General features: G+C 52.1%; 9 protein-coding genes across 9 annotated transcripts; 3 read left to right on the plus strand and 6 right to left on the minus strand.

Moving 5' to 3' along the window:
• Nucleotides 1–216: 216 nt before the first annotated feature.
• PV05_08875 (uncharacterized protein) lies at nt 217–1,812 on the plus strand (the record flags this gene model as incomplete). Its single annotated transcript, XM_013458416.1, has 4 exons — nt 217–577; nt 633–748; nt 798–882; nt 932–1,812. The coding sequence occupies 4 exons, from the start codon at nt 217–219 to the stop codon at nt 1,810–1,812; spliced, it is 1,443 nt and encodes a 480-aa protein (XP_013313870.1).
• A 567-nt stretch (nt 1,813–2,379) lies between these two features.
• On the plus strand, nt 2,380–3,389 carry PV05_08876 (uncharacterized protein; the record flags this gene model as incomplete). The annotated part of the gene is made up of 2 exons (XM_013458417.1): nt 2,380–2,470; nt 2,530–3,389. 2 exons carry the CDS (start codon nt 2,380–2,382, stop codon nt 3,387–3,389), a joined length of 951 nt encoding a protein of 316 aa, XP_013313871.1.
• Nucleotides 3,390–4,776: 1,387 nt separating this feature from the next.
• Nucleotides 4,777–5,893, plus strand: PV05_08877 (uncharacterized protein; the record flags this gene model as incomplete). Its single annotated transcript, XM_013458418.1, has 2 exons — nt 4,777–5,181; nt 5,237–5,893. The coding sequence occupies 2 exons, from the start codon at nt 4,777–4,779 to the stop codon at nt 5,891–5,893; spliced, it is 1,062 nt and encodes a 353-aa protein (XP_013313872.1).
• Nucleotides 5,894–6,788: 895 nt separating this feature from the next.
• On the minus strand, nt 6,789–7,516 carry PV05_08878 (uncharacterized protein; the record flags this gene model as incomplete). Its single annotated transcript, XM_013458419.1, has 2 exons — nt 6,789–7,397; nt 7,457–7,516. 2 exons carry the CDS (start codon nt 7,514–7,516, stop codon nt 6,789–6,791), a joined length of 669 nt encoding a protein of 222 aa, XP_013313873.1.
• Nucleotides 7,517–7,957: 441 nt separating this feature from the next.
• Nucleotides 7,958–9,454, minus strand: PV05_08879 (uncharacterized protein). The gene is made up of 2 exons (XM_013458420.1): nt 8,669–9,454; nt 7,958–8,618 (listed from the first exon to the last, which is right to left on the minus strand). The coding sequence occupies exons 1-2, from the start codon at nt 9,370–9,372 to the stop codon at nt 8,261–8,263; spliced, it is 1,062 nt and encodes a 353-aa protein (XP_013313874.1). The 5' UTR covers nt 9,373–9,454; the 3' UTR covers nt 7,958–8,260.
• Nucleotides 9,455–9,642: 188 nt separating this feature from the next.
• Nucleotides 9,643–12,076, minus strand: PV05_08880 (uncharacterized protein). The gene has a single exon (XM_013458421.1). The coding sequence runs from the start codon at nt 11,724–11,726 to the stop codon at nt 10,053–10,055; it is 1,674 nt and encodes a 557-aa protein (XP_013313875.1). The 5' UTR covers nt 11,727–12,076; the 3' UTR covers nt 9,643–10,052.
• A 442-nt stretch (nt 12,077–12,518) lies between these two features.
• On the minus strand, nt 12,519–14,771 carry PV05_08881 (uncharacterized protein). The gene is made up of 2 exons (XM_013458422.1): nt 14,226–14,771; nt 12,519–14,176 (listed from the first exon to the last, which is right to left on the minus strand). Exons 1-2 carry the CDS (start codon nt 14,455–14,457, stop codon nt 13,017–13,019), a joined length of 1,392 nt encoding a protein of 463 aa, XP_013313876.1. The 5' UTR covers nt 14,458–14,771; the 3' UTR covers nt 12,519–13,016.
• Nucleotides 14,772–15,003: 232 nt separating this feature from the next.
• Nucleotides 15,004–17,207, minus strand: PV05_08882 (uncharacterized protein). Its single transcript, XM_013458423.1, has 2 exons — nt 16,643–17,207; nt 15,004–16,593 (listed from the first exon to the last, which is right to left on the minus strand). Exons 1-2 carry the CDS (start codon nt 16,996–16,998, stop codon nt 15,237–15,239), a joined length of 1,713 nt encoding a protein of 570 aa, XP_013313877.1. The 5' UTR covers nt 16,999–17,207; the 3' UTR covers nt 15,004–15,236.
• A 622-nt stretch (nt 17,208–17,829) lies between these two features.
• Nucleotides 17,830–18,594, minus strand: PV05_08883 (calcium-binding protein NCS-1; the record flags this gene model as incomplete). Its single annotated transcript, XM_013458424.1, has 4 exons — nt 17,830–18,009; nt 18,070–18,365; nt 18,424–18,509; nt 18,584–18,594. 4 exons carry the CDS (start codon nt 18,592–18,594, stop codon nt 17,830–17,832), a joined length of 573 nt encoding a protein of 190 aa, XP_013313878.1.

Here is an 18,594-nt window from a genome sequence, read left to right on the forward strand (position 1 = left end):
CTGTTCAGAACTGGAAATGCAGGTGGAGCCATAATGCCCCTTGTATGGGGCGTGTTGTGGTTTGTGAAATCCAAGCTTTGTCTCAACAGATGTGTTGATTGCTGTTTGTCAACTGGATCAAGCATGAGACTTGATTCAGGCAGGAAGGTATTTGAGCCCCTCTGGAGCCGATCATTCTCTGCCATCTCTCTTCATCTTCTTACCTGCAAATACGCAATGGCTCAAATCCAATCACTCCTCAATCCTACCATGGACGACAACGATTACGACAGCAAGGACGAGGTGTCCACTCACGACAGTCAAACCTCGACAGAATCCGACAAGCGCGTACGTGGCCACGACCAGCCAATGCGGAAGAAGCAGAAGGTCGTCAAGGATGCCGCAGTCTTCAAGCTTGGTACTATTCGAGAACCGTGCCGATATCCACCTCACGAAGACCAGAACGAAACTCTCGCTGTGCACCATCAGATGCACGAGGTGTATCCCATGGGGAGCATTGCTGACTACCCTCGCCACATACCATACAATGGTGGCAAGAAAGTGTTCTGGGAGAAGACAGGAAGAGAAAGCTTCGAAGGTGCAACGCTCCAAAACCCCTGACGGTTCACTGTGTGTTAATTCATGCGTTTTAGTATTCCAATATCAATTCAAGATCCCGGGAGAGCCGACCACTTACACCATGCTATGGGACTACAACATTGGACTTGTACGCACTACCCCACTATTCAAGTGTGGCCACTACTCGAAGGTAGGCAAAGTCACTCACCTGTCGCACTGAAATATCTGACCGGCACCAGACAACTCCAGCTAAAATGCTGGCTCGGAATGAGGGACTGAAAGACATCTGTCACAGCATCACTGGAGGCGCTCTCGTTGCACAAGGTAGATCCATCCTCTCAGGCTATCCTTGTCCCATTGCTGACCTATCAAGGCTACTGGATTCCATACGAAGCTGCAAAAGCTGTGGCTGCTACTTTCTGTTGGAACATTCGCTATGCATTGACACCGGTGTTTGGCACAGACTTCCCGAGCATGTGCGTTCCTACAGAGTCTGAGAACTTCGGCTCTATGCAGATTGACCCAGAAATTACCAAGCGGTGTACTATGCAAGCTCAGCACTATCGGGAGATGGAAGGACGGCACATCCCAGCACAAGCACCTGGAACACCAAGTTCGCAGACACCATTGACACCCAAGATTGGCCAGCAATACAAGAGAATTCTGCCAAAGCCGGTCAGGACCACAGACTACACAAGCGACTACACTTCTGACACTGGTCCGGAGGACAAGTATGCTCTGTCTTCTCCTTCCCCACAGGTTGGCTTCACCAATGCGTGGTCCGCAATCAACTCTCCTCGGTCACCTTCCCCCAAAGTAGCCTTTACCAACCCATGGTCACCTGCCACCACGACTCGGTCGGATTCCCCTTCAGGCACCTCCCGCAGAGGACGGAGAACTGCGAACATCCCTCGTTCTCATACGCCTCTTGATCTCATGCCTCCACCACGCAAGCCATTGTACCCTACCATTGACATCATGGCAGTTCAGGCACCAACCGCACCACCAACCCCTATTGTCACTCCTACGACTGGCATATCCCCAAGATCCCGAGCCCGATTCATGGGTAGCGATGAAGACTACGATGCTGGGTCAGATGACTCAGAGGTTCACAGAGGAGAGAACAGCAGGAAGAAATCATCGCATACATTCACAGAGACAAGAGCTGCATATGTGTTGTTGAAGCTGGCAGCCACAGGGAAGAACAACGTCCAGGAAGGGTTGAAGTCCCTTAAGCGGAGAGCTTCAGCTTGAAAGTCGTGGGGACGGCACAATAAGTGCTACTTGAAATGGCCATGTTGCAGCCAGAAATTAACCATTTGTTTGCTTGCGAAAAGAGTATGTTGAGCTTGATAGTCTCTTTCTTCCTTACTACGATCATGTTGCAGCCTGCGCACCTTCCTGCCAGCTCACATCGGAACTTCTCCCTTCCCATCTACCTACTTTTGGTCTTCTACCGTCCTTCACTCTCGTCATTCATCCTCTTCCATCCCATCATATTTCCTTACCACGATCGGACGACCTTTTCAATTCGTGTTCTGCTCTTGTTTCTGTTGTAGAATACCTATTTACATCTTTTTCCTGTGTCGAGGACTTTAGTTGCCCTTTTGATTTTAACGGATTCATCTCAATTCACTTTGCACCGCCTTTCTCGGTATTGCCGAGCACTGTCTTTGTCTGCGGGTATCATGCCTCAGCAGCTGTCCACCTGCCGCTATTGGGCACTTGGTCCAGGTTGTCCCAATGTCGATGCTTTTGGCACGAATATATGTCCTCACGCTCATTGGGACACTGGTCGACTGGCAAGCCCTTTCCAGCAACATGGTACCTGCATACCCTGGAAATGCTTTGGTTACTGTGGAAGGGGGCCTGGCTGCTGGTACGAGCATCGACACACGGGAGTGGATGGATTGTACCAAGGAAGTACGTTTACCATCCATATCGAGGTTCAATTAGACTGATGGAGTACAGCGATTGAACTTGGTGGTCCGGAGCTACGAATTGCAAACGCAGCTAACAAAGCTGGTTTCGACACCTTCAACCACGAAGCACTGTTCGATCTCATTTGGGCAGCGAAACAGGCAGCAATGACTGCACGCACCAACCGAACCGGTCCTGTCTCCATTCCTCAAGGCCCCCTTTACCCTGATAGATATCGTCCGAAGGGCAGTGCGAACAACTCGAAGAAGAGAAGAAAGCCGAGAACAAAAAAGCCACCACCGAACCATAATATCGAACTGAAGTACCATCCGATCGAGCCTTTGATGCGGAAACGTCCACACCAAAACGGGAAGGAAGATATCCTCATTGACTTGACCATTTCTTCGGATGATTTCAGCCCGGCTGACCTATCCAGCTTGCCAAATAGTATCGTCAAGAGACAGAAGACTTCAGGGGCTGGCGGTGGTACAAAGGAGCCAGGACCCGGCAGCGTCCGTCTGAGTACCAGGCAAAATCGCAAAGGGTTTCCAAACACGGCTCAAGCTGCCATAACGTCCGGCTCGAAGCGAAGTGCCTCCCAGCAGACTGCTCTATCCGCTCGACAGACAACACGCCCGGCACCTCTCACTACGGAAACCGAAATCACTAAGCAGCTGCTCCTAGTCAAGACCAAGCTGGATGACGCACGAAAGAGCATGAATACTTGCCAGTCCACTATGAAGGCGTTGTTCGATGCACATTACGACAAGTTCGACGACGACCAGATGATGATGAGTCTGCAAAAACTCAGCAATTTCATGAACAAGGTGTTTGACGGCAGCAGAGATGGCGCAGCTGAAATCGACAGTGCAGTCGTGCTGCTCGGCGAGGGGAAAGATGGCAGAGCGTGAGAATTTACGCCGTCTGTCATGAAATCGTGCTTATTCATTGTTGATAGGGATGCTTGTTGAGTCGCATTACAGACGGAATAGCGGGCAGGACGACACCACTGCTGGTCCACATGGTGTATGGTTAGCAGATGATAGAGGTGTCATTACTAGTCCATAGGAGGGTGACCAATGCTATGCTATGCTTCTCCTCGTCGCAGGACTGTCCAATGTGCTACCTCTCGCCGGTGAAACCACTAGTAGATGACAAGGCTGAACACTGGCAGGGGGCAAGCGACAACATCAATCAAGTCTGACGGAGAATTACTACCACCAAAAGAACATTGTCTCCAGGATACAGAGGGTGACCTCATTGGAAACGAGACTTTTTGGAGAGGATGCCAGTGGTCTTTCTTGACAAGGAGGAGCAATTGGAGTTCTCTGGCCAGTGCCGGTATCCTGCATTGCTACAAGTGCGAGTTTCTAGCTCTGATGGTGATTTCCTGATTCCTCGGTCAGACACTGCCTGTTTTGTTGAGGAAGGGTGCGACACATCGTGCCTAGTAGCCCCAAGGCCAATGAATGGCAGATGGCAGGAATAGCCGGCCAGATCCGAGGTAACAACTACACCTGTCATTTTCTGCTTCTATCGGCACTCGTCCCTCGTCGAACAGAGCTTGCCCAAGTTCGATGCTGCGTCTCGTTACCAAAAGAGACGCCTTGAAAGGTGTAGCTAAACTCCTGTCTCCAAAGCACTCTTCTGAGACGATGAGGTGTTTGCCACGGAAAAAAAAGCGGCAATGGCCTTGCGACACTGCACACATTTGGATCGTGACTGAGCACCTTGTGAAACCGGCCATCTGCGCCAGAGGGCTTTGAATCAATCTCTTTACTGTCTGAGCAGCCGTCGTGAAAGGCTGCGGAGGCTTCCTGGGATGAGGTTGGAGTTGTATCTTCAACGATGCTATCGACAACCATAGGTGAGGCAGATCACAAAATTTCAAGTATCGGCCGGTATTCACTGCACCACTGTAGCAACTGAAAAGGACGGATAGCGGGTGCCCGCTAGCAAACTACAACATGCACACTGCCGCACCTGGTAAACATGGAGTCAGGTTTGTTTACGACAACATTCACTCTTCACGAAATCTGTCACTCGCCCTCGAGCAACCAGAAAGCATCGTTCTCATACAGTTGCAATTCGCCCTTTACCGTCCCACGTTGTTGCTCCCAAAGTATCACACGTTATTGCCGTCTCAAGCTGTGGTCCGGCATGACTGCGACGAGAGGCACAAATTATCCCTTTCAATTCGCAGGCTGATATTGGCGGCTGCTCAACCGCACTCTGCTGTCCGTGTCTTCAAAGGACGAACTCTGCGCCAACATCACCGACGTTTCCTAGCCTTGAACCATGTCCCCCCAACCAGGCGATCAGGCCGCGCCGCCATCCCTGCCAATCTCGCCGTCCCTGATTGTAGGAATAGTGATCCTCAGCTCCTTTGCCGTCACCATCGCCATTGCCAGCATCTTCGGATATTGTCGTCACAGCCGGGCTGCTTCGGATGACGCTGAAAGCGCTGAGGGTGGAAATATATTCAACCCGAATCGACCACGTCCCGCAGGACAGAATGCGCGCATGAAAGAGGTCAGATGGGTCAACAACATGTACGCCTGGGAACGAGCCAGGAACGCGAAAAAAGAGGTTGGCGAAGTCAGACCAACGACCTTGCTCCTTGGCCGGCCCGGTCAAGAGCGCAACTGGGATGAGTGGAGTAGCATCGGCACTGGCGAAAGCAGCTCTGGGAGTGGAAGACATGTAGGCATCGGATGCCTCATGTGCACTAGAACGAGTGCTGACTTTATCGATGTAGGGTGTGGGTAAGGAAGCTGATGACTGCACAGGCGCCGCACACTTCTACAATACCGACGATCCATATGCGCCCTCCAGTCAACATCGACTAAGTCGTCTGGCTCCGCCTTCAGCAAGAGGGTCGTACCAGTCCAACCGGACAGGCCTGCCGCAGTACCCGTCGCTCTTGCTTCCGCAGCTGGTGCAGCGTGATTTAATTCGAAGCCCGTTGAGGCATGAGTACCAGCCCAGCGATGTCGAGCTGGAGAAAAAGAGACGTCGCATTGAGTCGGAAATGCACAACTCGAAGATTACAATCAACGCTGGCATCGAAGATATCTCGCGCGATGCGTACTATGATCCGAATTTCGAGCGGATCGCTTTGCACAGTGGAGATCAGTCTAGGCAGAGCCGCATGGCAGCATCGAACTTGAGAGATCATCACGAAGCCTTCATGCCCGACGAGCCGTATCCACATCTACCTGTACGTCCACTCACTCCGGGCTCGGTGATCATTTACAGTGAGAATGAGGGAACGGCGCATGAGCGTGATCTCGACTATATGGAGATGTCGAAGGATCAGGAGGTTGCGCACAGCTCGAAGATGTCTCAAGAGAGTGTGAAGGGGATGATCCAAGAGTGGGAGAAGGTTAATGGGAGCTTTGGTCGGACTTGTTGACTTTGAGCGCGTGGCAACTGGATTTGGGCTTACAACTGCGCTGCCTCACGGTTGCGATGTAACATGAAGCACATGACTTTTTGACATGTGTGCGAGTCCGGAAACGACAGGAAGCCTCTTCCCCGTCCTCCTCCCTTTGACGAATAAGCACGGATCTTGATACTACAAGGGAGTGGCCTGTTCGGAGTATCAGCAACAGAAACATTGATCTTCTTTTCACCACTTCCAAGCGCAGCGATATTGTGTGGTCATGAGACTTTTGGAAAAAGCATGATGGCAGCAGTGGATTTCACTCTGTCTCGGTCGCGAACGTGGCTTCTTCTCAGGCCACAACACCTAGCTGCTCTGGTGGTCATCAAAGACTTGGCCAATCTAAATAGTCCTTTTTTGTCGGCCAAACAAATCGGCTTCGAGTCTGCACTGCAAATACAGTCTGGAGACAGGATGGGAAAAAACTCAAAAATGCATTTTCGTTCTTGATGTTGCTACCCGATCCAGATTTTACACTCGAACTTCCATTATTCAATGTTCGGCTCTGCTCCGTCTATCATGCCCAACGTACCTTATACTGCCAGACGATGATTCTCCATGTTTGAGAAGAAGTAGGCACACCCATCTTTCGAGGCTAACCCGAGCGGTCTGACTGGCCATACCAAACATATGTCGCCTTTCATGGAGATACGAGAGGGTTTTAGATCTTTGTCGGGCAATCTCTTTGAGCAGAAGAAGAAAGGGTATAAGAGCCTGCCGCCTTTCTCTTTCTCCTTCTCTTCTCCGCTGCATTCTTCCTTGTATCCAGTACTGCAAGGATTTCTATGGCCATTGCATTCTACTGACCCTCCCTCGCTGTTGCCCTGCTTAGTCTCGAAGACCCTTGAAGCCGTCCTTGCCTCCATCACGCAAAGAGAACAACAACATCACCAACACCAACACCACCAACACCAACACCACCAACACCAACAGCACCAACACCAACACCACCAACACCAACGGATAAGATGGACAACATGCTGTTCATCGTCATGCTGATCCTCTGGTCATGGGCAACCAGGGCCTTCGCCGCTCCCGCTCCCGTCACTGGCTCCCAGCCCTTTGTCCCCTCGGTGGGCTCCGACATCAACTCGGCCGTTACCTCGACTGCGCCGGAAGTGACACCGTCGTCGAAGACGATCGTCGAGGTCAGCGATGTGTGGTACACCATTTCCGATGTCGACGGCTTACTCGCTACGCCTGCTTCGATGCCGACGAAGGCATCCTCAGAATCAACCTCACCCTTGACCGGGTCGGAAACCGAGCCACCGCTGTCCATACAAACCAGCATGCCTCCACCGTCTCCGACCAAAACCGACCCTGTTATGACGACGATGGCAATCTCAGATGTAGTCTCAGCCTTGACGGGGCTTAAGACTGAGACACGGTTGTCGATACAAACGAGCATGCCACCCATGCCTCCGTCGGTCCCGACCGCGTCGACAGACCCAGCGCTGTCGATACAGACCCAGCGCTGTCGATACAGACCAGCATGCCTGGCCCCACTCTGACGTGGACCGATTTGCCTCCTACGAAGATGCCCGACGTGACGGGACCTCCCGAGGCGGACCCCACGATGACAACGGTGGCCATCTCAGCTTCAACCTAGAGCGAGCCGTTGTTCTGGGAGCAGACCGCCGTGCTTACGACGGCTGCTTCCTCCCCGAAGTCCTCATGACGAGCGGGTTTCTTGTTTCGCCAGCCGACAGACCCCGAATGCGAATGGTGTTCGGAAGGATGATGTATTTTGAAGAAGGATTGACGCCGGTGGCCTTGCCGCTTGATAAGGGGTTGTGTCGGTGTGATGGTGTTGTCAGATATAGCTTGCGAAGATGTGGCTAGCCTAACTGTGCCAGACTATTCAAGGAGAGAGTAATTTCCAACCTGGAGGCCTTTTTTTCATTATCCCGTTCAAGGTGGAGCCTTTCTCGCAGGGCATCAGAAATAAAGATCCTGACAGCATAGGCAATAAGACAACATGGGAAAAGCAACCTCAGCCTGAGCGCTAGTAGACCAGGATTGTTTGAGAATATTGTTTTGGTAGCGTCCTGAAGCGATGGAGCAATAGCTATATATGCATTGTGTTGAAAAAGCTGAAACCCATTCCCGATCTACCACGAGGACCGCTTCCGCATGTGCTCGAGCTATTGCTCTGAAGGATTAGCAAGAACGACAGAGTGGTGTTTCTTGAGATCGGACTACTCTAAACGTGTAGCTCCCTCCAAATTTGCCATGAGAGATGAAAGTGGTTCAATTGATTAATTGGACAGGAGTTTGGCGAGAGAGCGAAGACTCGTAGAGGAACACTTCCGGGCTGAGATCGCCGGAGTTGTCGCTCTAGAAATGGCCTCTGCTGGCCTGTTCAAGCAGGGCTCCAGCCGCACCACAGGCCACGACGATCCAGGTCCATTTGTTGCGGACTTGATCGAGCTTTGGCCAAAAACTGTTTTCTTGTTGCTTGTACGCCTCAAACTCGCCCAATTTAACCGCGGCGTCGGTATTATCACGCAGAGCCGCAGCGTTGTACCGTTCTTTCTGAGACTCTTCATTCTCGCGATCACCGCCCACATATCGCAAGAAAACGTAGTTCGCCAGGGGTCCCAAAAATGTCAACAATGGGTGGATTTGGTTGGTTGCTGACGAAGACAGTAACAGAAATGGGAAAGCCAGATGAATGAGAGCATCGCCAAGGTAGCTGCTTCATGGTCAACGGAGGTCAATCTTTCCGTCGGGAGGGATGCTTACTTTGGATGTCGCACAATGCTCCAGACACCACGCCTGTTGATACCGTGCTGACCTTTTTCTTTCTTGTACTTCTCAAGCTCGTGGTCGGCAAGGACTTCCAGAGCAAAGCCTGTGCAGAAAAGACCTACAGCAAGCCCTCTGAACAGCTCGGCCTGTTGTGGTTCTGGACCTGCTTGGTAGGCAACGCCACGTCCTTCGACAGCGGTTGCGCCAAGCCGGAATGGCAAGATGAAAGGCAGCGTGATGAGAGACTGGAAGACAGCTTCTGGCAAGAAAAGCGAGAAAAGTGCCTTGTTCCAAAAGCCATCTGTCTTCTTGGCTTCCGCGTACCTTGGGTCATCGGCTTGCCGCTTCCAGCTACGTGTGGCAATACGGTAGAACAGACGACCTCCCCAAGCGGTGACTCCCGTCAAGAGAAGCTTGTGAGGCCATGGAAGGCGGATAAAAGCATCGGTGACTGAAGAGTTTGGAGTCTCGGAAGCTTTGTGAGAGAGAAAGGCGGCCCAGGTGTTCAGGACCATGCCTGATGGCCATAGCCAGTCTTTGAGCTCGACACGATCGGTAGCGCGAGCAGCAGCATAAGTGAGTAGCGAGAGGGAGCTATGGAATGTTAGAGAAGGAGGCAGCCATGTTTGAACGATGCCCAATGTCGAGCCTGTCGAGGGATACGCCCGAAAGGCTTCACGTTCGCCAGGGACAGCCATCTCAGCAGAATGGTCAGTGGTGAAAGCTCTTGAGATGCGAATGTCTGGTCAAGTCCATATACCTTGAACAAGGAAGTCTCTGTAAATGAAAGGTCGAGGTGTTGTCATGATCTTGCAACGGTTGGGACTCCCGACGCCGACGTCATCGCTGATAATTGACGGGATCAGGATCGCTTTCCGAGTGCCGACTCAGGCCTCACTTCATTTGCAGCCGCCGGTGTCGATACCACAAAAGACATTGCAGAGGTATACTTGATATGTTTAGTAGCCCTCGAAGATAATGATTCAAATATTACATTTCTGGTGGCCTCTCCTGTCCTGAAAGCAGGGTCATCAGCAGCAAAGACACAAACAATATCACATATCACACAGGTATCGTCGAAATCACTACGTGTCATCCCAGTCATCAGCCAAGATCGTAATCTCCTCTTCAAGTTTCCAACGCATCCAAAAGTATAGCCACCATATGGTATGGCTATAAGTGGGGATATCTCGAGCCAAAAGCAAAGTGCCTCCAAACGCCGTCGCTAGAATGATACAAACATGGGGACAGGTCCAATCGATAATCACATCAGATCGCCTGCCAACTTGCTTTTCGAGCTTCGCTGCTGCAATACATTGAAAACAGGATGTCCAGCAGACTGTAACGCCATGGCATCTCCTCCTGAAAAGGGTCGTCATCATCGAAGCAGTCCACCTACATCGACAAAAGTCAAATCATCAGGCCCACTTGGGCGCGGCCGTATAGGCTCTTCATCCTCTTCCTTTTGGGACGGCAGGCGGTTACTTCGCGAGATCTTTCTGTCCCCTCCCAAACGCATCGGTGATCGACCTGGGCTCCTGCCCTTCCTCGTGGGTGAGGACGTCGAACCAGAATGAGTCTCGTCTTCCTCGCGAATATGAGCGTGCCGTGATAAGAGGCCACCAATATCAGATAAGAAAGCTTTCGAGCCCGACCTCGACGCTGCAGGGTTCGGCAGGGATACTCGACGTGCATCGTGGATGGAGGTCTGCCGCGACAAGGAACTCGGTGATTCCGGGTTGGCGACTAGACCACCAACGTCGAAGAAGCCCATCTTACTCGGCGTATCGGGCTCGGCGGATGGGCTCACAGGCTCATGTAGTTGAGCCTTCAGATCGCGCAATTTGATGTCAGTCGATGTGCTGCTGATGCTCTCTAGGGAGTTGCGCCGTCGACCACGGGATGCCGATGCGAAGTTCCAATTCGAACCGAACGCTGAGCCGTGCCGGTGGTGTAGACCGGCCTCAAGGTCAGTAGAGCCGTCGCGAGGTGTAGCGGCCTCTGCGAGGCGTAGTTCCTTGTTGCTACCGTGTCTCAGCGGGCCGGGTAGTGAGACGCCAACACCTTTGGCGAGATCTTCATCCGAGCCCCAGTGATGATGCGTTATAGAGCGCGTCCGGGTTCGTGTCACGCTGCGACCAATCGAACTCGTCTCGTCGACCGATGCAACACGGAACTTCGCCTTCTTGACGCCCTTGTCGCGGATGAAACTACCAATGGCAATAGCATTAGACACGCCAGCCGCAGCGAGAATTTCAAGTGACGCCAACAATGATCGATATTGTTGCGAAGACCGGCGCATGATGGTCGAAGGTATTCGGTATGCGGTGATGGCGATCAGGATGATGGATAATAAAAACAGGAGGATCAACGATATTTTCTTGGTAAATCGCATCGAGGACTGCCAGACGAGCGGGATGGGGAAGACGATAAGCACCACGTCAGTGACCATGTCACATACCCCCATGACAATTAGCTGGACCAGTCCCTCTCGACATTTCGGGCCCGGGTCTGGTACCACTTGCCAGTAATGGCTGAAAGGCTGGCATTCGCTAAGTGTACCAATGACTACCCCCAGATATGTGATAATGAGGAAGCCATAGATAAATCGCAGACCGACCTCGTAGGACTTGGCCCATGATTTACCGATCAGGCGCTTGAGGAATTCGAGCACTGTCCACTTGGCCACCCATATGTACGCGGCGTAGAATATGCGTGCAGCCAGGACTAACCTGCTTCCGGTCTCGCGATGGTGGATTTCCGTCTCTGTCAATCCTGTGGTTTTCGTGTTGTTCGTGCCCCAGATCAGGATGACATGGACAAAGGCCATGCGCAGCATGAGCGGTATTACGCTGTAAAACATGATCCAGTCTTCCCGGAACAATCGCTCTGTACGGATCCATCGGCCGAATAATCTTATGAGGATGACCGTGAGGGAGAACAATGTGCACCACCAGGACAGTATCAGGGTCGGGTTCATCTCCAACCTGGACTGTAGATCCGGTGGTTCATTGTGGTACAGATGGGAGACGACCATACTGTGTCCCGCCATATCATTTGGATATGCGCTCGTGGAAGGAGGTAGGTGATATTGGCTTCATAGCCTCGACCGTGTTGGGCAGGGTCGATTGAGCTCGTGGCTGCGCGAAAGTGCCATGGGCATGGAAGAGGGACTCGGGTGCGCCGTCACAGATGCAGATAAGTCAGTTTCCCTCTCTTGCTCTTCACTTTGCTCGTCGCGCCGAAGCGGATATGTCGGGTACAGGAGGTGAACGGAGAAGCAGTGGACGGCGGTGAACTGGTGGACAGATACCAATAGCAGGTAGGTAGATGTGATGGTGAAGGTGAAGCAGATTGGAGAGCCATGACGAGGTAGGGCTAGAAATGAGTGATAGGTGCCTCGAGTCCTGGATGGCCTGGTCATGCAATTGTGGATTTTGGGGGAGTAGGAGAGGGCCGACTGAAGTGGCCCCGTCACTGATAGAGGCGGGAATTTCAACTGGACAATTGGGAGAAGGATGGAGGCGAACGAACCACTTAGCGAAGCAGGGGAGCAGCGACTGGCTAGAGAGGACACGAGAGGAGTTGATGCAAGTCAGGCGATGGATAAGGTGGATCGGTCAACAACCAGCCCGTACGGTACTTGCATTCGTGGTTATCACCCAGGCCTTCGGGGGGGTGCCAGCTCGTGGAAATGGCGTGAATGGGCACAGATGGGGGCATTACCACGACTCAGGGTGCGCAAATCGTGCCAATGACGATCAGCCCAGTGGATTCAACTTCCAGCTGGCCGTTTCCCGTCGACGCCGACCAGGTTCAGGAGGCGGAAGGAAACTCTAACACGACTCTGGATTCTGGATTGGCGTCTGTTTCCTTCTGCTGTTTCTCATCCACAGATAAGGAACAGAACTGGTCGATGTGTACTCAATCTCCGCCCTCACGAAAGACATTCCAGGTGGAAGGTCGGCCATAACCACTGTCTCCTGCTTCACCTCGCTTACTATCTCGTAGCCTGAGCAGAACCGACTCGATACTCGGCAACTGTGGCCCGAGGCACATGTCCAACTCCTCTCTCTTGGATAAGATCTGAACAACCCAACCACGCCCAACTCAATTTAGATATCTCCTGGCTGGTATTTTCCTAGAAGCTAAAGATACTGCGGCGTCTTCCTGACAATGCTATGGTCCTGTACGGAGTACTCCTGCTATCATTAGTTTTGTCCAAATGGCCGAATCATCTACCGTAGTACTCCGAGTTACACAATGATCGGCTGTTTCAGCATCTGCAGCACGAGAGTCGCCATTCCAGGTAGACCGGTCCCGTACAAAAGTACCCCTGGTTTCATCTTCTTCCCTCATTCACCCACTGGTTCTTGAATACTTCGTCGTCCTCACCCACTTCCAAGCTGTCCGCCTCAGCAATTCCAGTGTCATCCAGCTCGATGGCGCTGGGAGGCAAAGAAAATCTAGATGAATTCGAGAAGCAGACGTCAAATGTTCTCTCTGAGCCTACTCGGACGCCGGTAGGTTCGATGCATATGGGTCCAACCAGCTCTACACCACTGATAGCTGCGCCTTGATGGTGGGAAAGGTGCTCCAGAAGATGCTCTTCGCCTTGTAAAGTGGACGACGAATCACCGCCTAGGATGCAGATCAGGCACTTGTAGACTCGTGGTTTCTTCTCCTTTGATGACAGGTGAGACTTGAATAGCAGTAGTGGCCGAAATCGAAGTTTCGATGCTTCGTAGACGTCGTCGTCAAAGCGCGGTCGCCCCCGCTCGTCTCTATCAGCTGGCGTTGCGAACGAGCACTTGCGACAATGACAGGCCCATTCCATATTCTTCATAGAGACTTGAACCGACTTATCGTATGCGCCCTGTTGGACATAGTAGGCGCCCTTGCAGAACCCGGCAGCGGCGATTGCTTCGACTGGTGAAAATGTGGACGCTGGGCTGATTGGCGGAGTCATGAGGGTTGTCCTGCGAGGATCCCGCGTGGTCATAGAGCCGGGAGAAGTCGACATCACCGGTCGTCCGGACAGTATGGGAGAGGCAATGTTGGCGGTTGACGACCTTGAAATAGGAGGAGCCGACGAGTCTTCTCTCGAGTGCTCTGCTGAGCCTGCGCGATGTAGGTTCTTGAAGGGGTTCCAGGACGACTTTCGAGACCTTGAAGGGCTAGGTGGTGTCTCCGGTTCTGTTGTCCGCGTATCGCTGCGTTTCTTCAGATCTTTGAGCTCTTTTACTTCATCGCGCCTATTGTCCTCTCTTTGACCCCGTAGGGGGATCTGGAAGTCAGGTTCGATGCTGAGACTGGATCGTTTCTGCTGGCGGAGGTATAATTCATTGAGGATGGTGACAGCCTTGAGTCTGGCTTCAATGGCGGAGTCGATGCATAACTCAAAGTCGGTGACATTATCGTCCTTGCTTGCCATCACAAGATGATGCAGGAATGTTGCCTGCACCTCGATTGTCAGGGCTTGTAGAGCTCGATGTGCGATATCTGCCTAGTGTTAGCGGTGCAGTGTTGCTCGCTGGATCAGGCTACTTACCATCGCCCTGCTCGAATTCTGTCCCAAACCGTTGGATTCCCTTTGCTGTAATTCGTTCGATCTCTTCTTGTCCTTCCTGGAGTGATTGTTCCAAGGCAATGCTGGGCGGTAGAGCGCCCTTGGCCCTGCGACGCTCTTTGATGTTTCCCACGATGCCGCCGGCATCTTTGTATGCTGTGATGAGAGCTGCTACCGCTCCAACAACTGCGATACCAATCTCGATTCCGGACATATTGAATCTGGTCGTGTAAATCCAAGTGCAGTCGCGTGATTAGTTCACCATTGGGTTAGGTCTGGGGAAGAGAAGCCATTGCTTTACTGGCACGCGCCGGGGTCAACAAGTAGAACGAGCATGTTGAGGACAACGGGTGCTCGCAGGTCAAGAACAGCAAGTTGCACAGTGCAGGCAGAAATCAATACGATTTGGAAGGCAAGGAGAGGTCCATTGACGCTTTAAACAAAGCCCTGGAGTCACTGCCTGTTTCTGGCGGCGTACGCCCTGCAGGACTCTGCGACAGAGTGTTTGAGGGACAAGACAGCCCGTTGCTCGCGCGCGGCACCGGGAACAAGAAAGAGCTGATGCTTGAGGAAAGGGCAGCCAATGGAGAGAGCATGTGGCTGCCCCCAAGGACTATTTGCCTGCAGTACCGAGGCGCAGTCGTCCATTCAGTGAGGCAATCTCTAACCCTTTCTTGATGCACACCGGCCCGCCTGACACTTGGATGCTTCGGACGCTTTGGAAGAAGAGCTCGGACTCATAACGATTGAAGCGATCGGCCCCCTCCGCTGCGACGACCACGAGGACCATGACGATCTGTTCGGCAAGATGAGCACTAAGACCACCGCATGCAGCCAAGCATTTGCTATTCTTGCTCAGCCTCGCTTTGCTGCACCCCTCGAAATCTGGTTTCGAGCCTTTAACAATCCCCGTCAAAATTGAGCCTTTTATACAAGTCCATCATCCTTGCAAGGCGTTCTGGATGACTCCGAGGGTCTGCCAGATCTGCCAGATCACGCTCCTGCTGGCCGAGCGCCAGAAATTCGAACAACATTGCTACCTCCTGAGCCCAGATTTCCCTCCTCAACCCATCCAGGCACCGGCTCACCGCCCTCCTTGCTCTTAATGACCTTCCACACTTCAGGAAACCCTGCTCTCATGGGTCCTCCTGCCTTCTGACTTCCCGGTATAGCAAACCGTGGATTGGTATGCAGCGCAAACCCTCTGAGAAACCCCTGCTGTATAAGACTGAGCACCACGGATTCGACTTCCGTCATAGTCGGCGACTCTTCAGAATCATCCTCGCCAGCAGGCTCATGCTGCCCGATATAGTCATCAAGATACTCCCCACTTTCCATGTCAAACCCTGTTTCGTTGATTGCGCCATCCATGTCAGCGAATTCAGGATCAACGTATGATTCTGCTGCATTCATCGTGTGAGATCCAAACCCATTTGCTCTGGACCGAGCTGTTTGCTGCTTGATGGCCCAGGCGGCAGCGTGACGGACGTAATGAAGCCTCAGGAACGGGACTTTCTTCTCTTCGCCCATATACCCGCTGAAAAGAAACGTTTTACGAATCAGGCTCCTCCACACTATGATCTCGCACCTGTTTCGTAATTGGAGTAGAATGGAACGTCTTACGAACCATTGCCCAGATTCGCTGTCCAGGGCAAGATACTGGTAGAACTGCCCGAGGTTGCCACTTCTCATTATCTGGCAAAGAGGGAGAAACCTAGGTCCGAGCTCTGCGGCCTCTGGGCGTGCCAGCAGCGTCGAGGAAGGGAAGCGACCTAGGCATAAATTGGCCGAAATCAGGTAAGTGAGGATTGACCTTTTATGTTTGACAGCCTGGCGGTGACATTGCTCATATGCTGCCTGAAGTGCTGTCTGAGCGCGCATGAAATGATTGTTGGCGAAGTGATATCGTCCGAGGTAGTAGAGGTATGTCACTCGTTGAGCGGCTGGATAGTACGCCAGTGGTGGTGATTGTGCGTCAATGCTGGAGAACATCTGTTGTGCATTCCGCAGCTTACGGCATTGTGTGAGCAATTTCAAACAAGAGTCTGCCGTCAGATAGATGCCCACACGCTTGTCCTCCGCAGCTGGTCTCGAAATCCGCGGGACTCCTGGACTACCTGCGAGACACTTGATGAACGCGTCGCGCAAGACATTGGCGGCATCCTCAACGAAGCTGACTTTCCCGGGGGCACCCTCTGTGTTTTGAGTCGTCAGGAGGTCGTTACTCCTGACCAGAGAAGGATTCCGGTCCAAATTTGTGGCAATGGTTGCTAGTGTCCGTGAAAAGGACAAGACGATAGGTATCATGATGACTCCATACTTGGAATCTCCCAGAGCGATAACGCATTGACTAAGAAACTCGTCAGTCGAGCCTCACTTGCAGCAGTAGGTCCACGAACCTCGTAAGCTGCCTGATTTTTGAGGCTTTGGCTTGATTGTCGGCTGAAGTGAAGTCCCTGAGGTAGCGAAAGTACTGCACGATGCTGTCCGAGAAGGTAATGCTGAAGAGCCCAAACTCATCCTGGGACAGATCTCGCTGACATCGCGCGGAGAGCTCTCCATCCTTCTCTGGAGGGTACGTGCGGTTCAGCTCTCCATTCAAATCGGCGTATAGTGTTCGTTGCTCTGGCGGTAGACTATCGAAATCCAGTTGGATAAGTTCGGTGATTCGCTGGCCGTTCTTGCTTCGTATGCTGTCGACGATAACAGCCAAAAAGGAGTCCAGAACCGGAGTGTTGGGCCCAAAAGCCGGCATTATGTTTCCAAATTCACTGCCTCTGGAAGCCTTCCGCAGGACACTTGGTTTGATCAGATGTGTCTTAGAAACCCGGTCATGTTCACCGGGTTTGTACGTTCACTTTTTCTTTGAGGATCCTCACTGCTGTAAAAGAGCTAAAGTGTCGCATCGTTCAGCAGTACATCCTGCGAAGCAGATAGGTCCTTCTCAAGCACCGAAGTCTCAACTACAGCGAGATACTGCAAGTAGTGGGTCGCTCTTCTCAGTTATTTTTGGGAAGAGGTTGGCTGTGACACTTCAAATCAAATCGTCATGACAATCGAATTAAGCTTGAAGCCGCAGGTGGTGGCCCAAGCCTTCGCCAGGAGTGTCTTGTCAGACGAGATTGATATCCTTCCTCGAGCTTCAGGAAAGCAAACATCCTAATTTAGGGACACCAGCCATATACCTGACAAAATATTCCTCATACCCGTTTAGGAGACGCGAGAGAGAGAGAGAGAGAGAGAGAGAGAGAGAGAGAGAGTAGTATCAGGTCGATATGCTCATTCGTGAATTAAACGAGGATGCCTCGATTCATGAGCTTCTTTCAAGCCTGCTAATGTGGTCTGTAAAGATATCCTGCCCGTTGCGCGTAATAGTATATCAAGATCGGTGCCCTTCCCCGCCGCCACTTCCAGAGCATACGGCCGTGTTCGCGTCGGGTTTGATAGCCATCACACACGTTTTCTCTCGCTCCAAGCTCAGCAAAACAGCCAACCGCTAGTCATGAGATGATTCTTCCAACAACGCCTGGCCTCTGTATGCATTCCCGGCCCAACACATAGTCCGTCAAGGAAAGTCATTGCTCGATCATACCAATCCATCGTATAGCGACAGCGCCGACACGATAGTCTCATCCCGCTTGCTGCCCTCTTTGAACTCAGCCATGTCCAGGCTTCCGTTCTCGTCCTTGTCCATCATTCGAAAGATCTTCCTTACCCGTTTCTCTGGAGTATCCTCATCTTCAGGCAGTTTGACCATCGAACCGACCTATTACGCCCTACATGTCAGCCTTTTCATCCAGCTTCATACAGAAATACTCAGACTTACCATTTTATATATGGCCTCCACAATTGCCAGCATCTCATCATAGCTGATCTTCCCATCGCCATCGATATCATACAGCTGGAATGCCCAGTCCAGTTTGTCCTCCATCTTGCCCCGACTTGTCACGCTCAGCGCGCATATGAACTCCTTAAAGTCAATCGTCCCGCTCTTATCCGAGTCGAACACCTTGAAGACGTAATCTGCAAAGGAACTTGGGTCGCCGAAGGGAAAGAATTGTCGGTATATCTTCTGGAACTCCTCCTTGGTTAATGTGCCGGAGGGGCAGTCCTTCAGGAAGCCTGGGAATAATGTTCAGCCGTCAGAAAACCACCACCGCCCAGGGCGTCAAAGACGTACCCTTGTACCATTGTTGCAGTTCCTTTTTGTCAAAATGCGTCGACCTCTGGAGTTCCTCGAGTTGTTGCGGCGACAGCTTGGACTGTCTGGGTTACAGTGTCAGCCTTAACTGCGCGTCCAAACAAAAAAAAGGGCGAGCTCGATTCCAGGGTGTGCTCACTTCTGACCCAT

The sequence above is a fragment of the Exophiala xenobiotica genome (assembly GCF_000835505.1).
Source record: "Exophiala xenobiotica strain CBS 118157 unplaced genomic scaffold supercont1.5, whole genome shotgun sequence".
Taxonomy (NCBI): domain Eukaryota; kingdom Fungi; phylum Ascomycota; class Eurotiomycetes; order Chaetothyriales; family Herpotrichiellaceae; genus Exophiala; species Exophiala xenobiotica.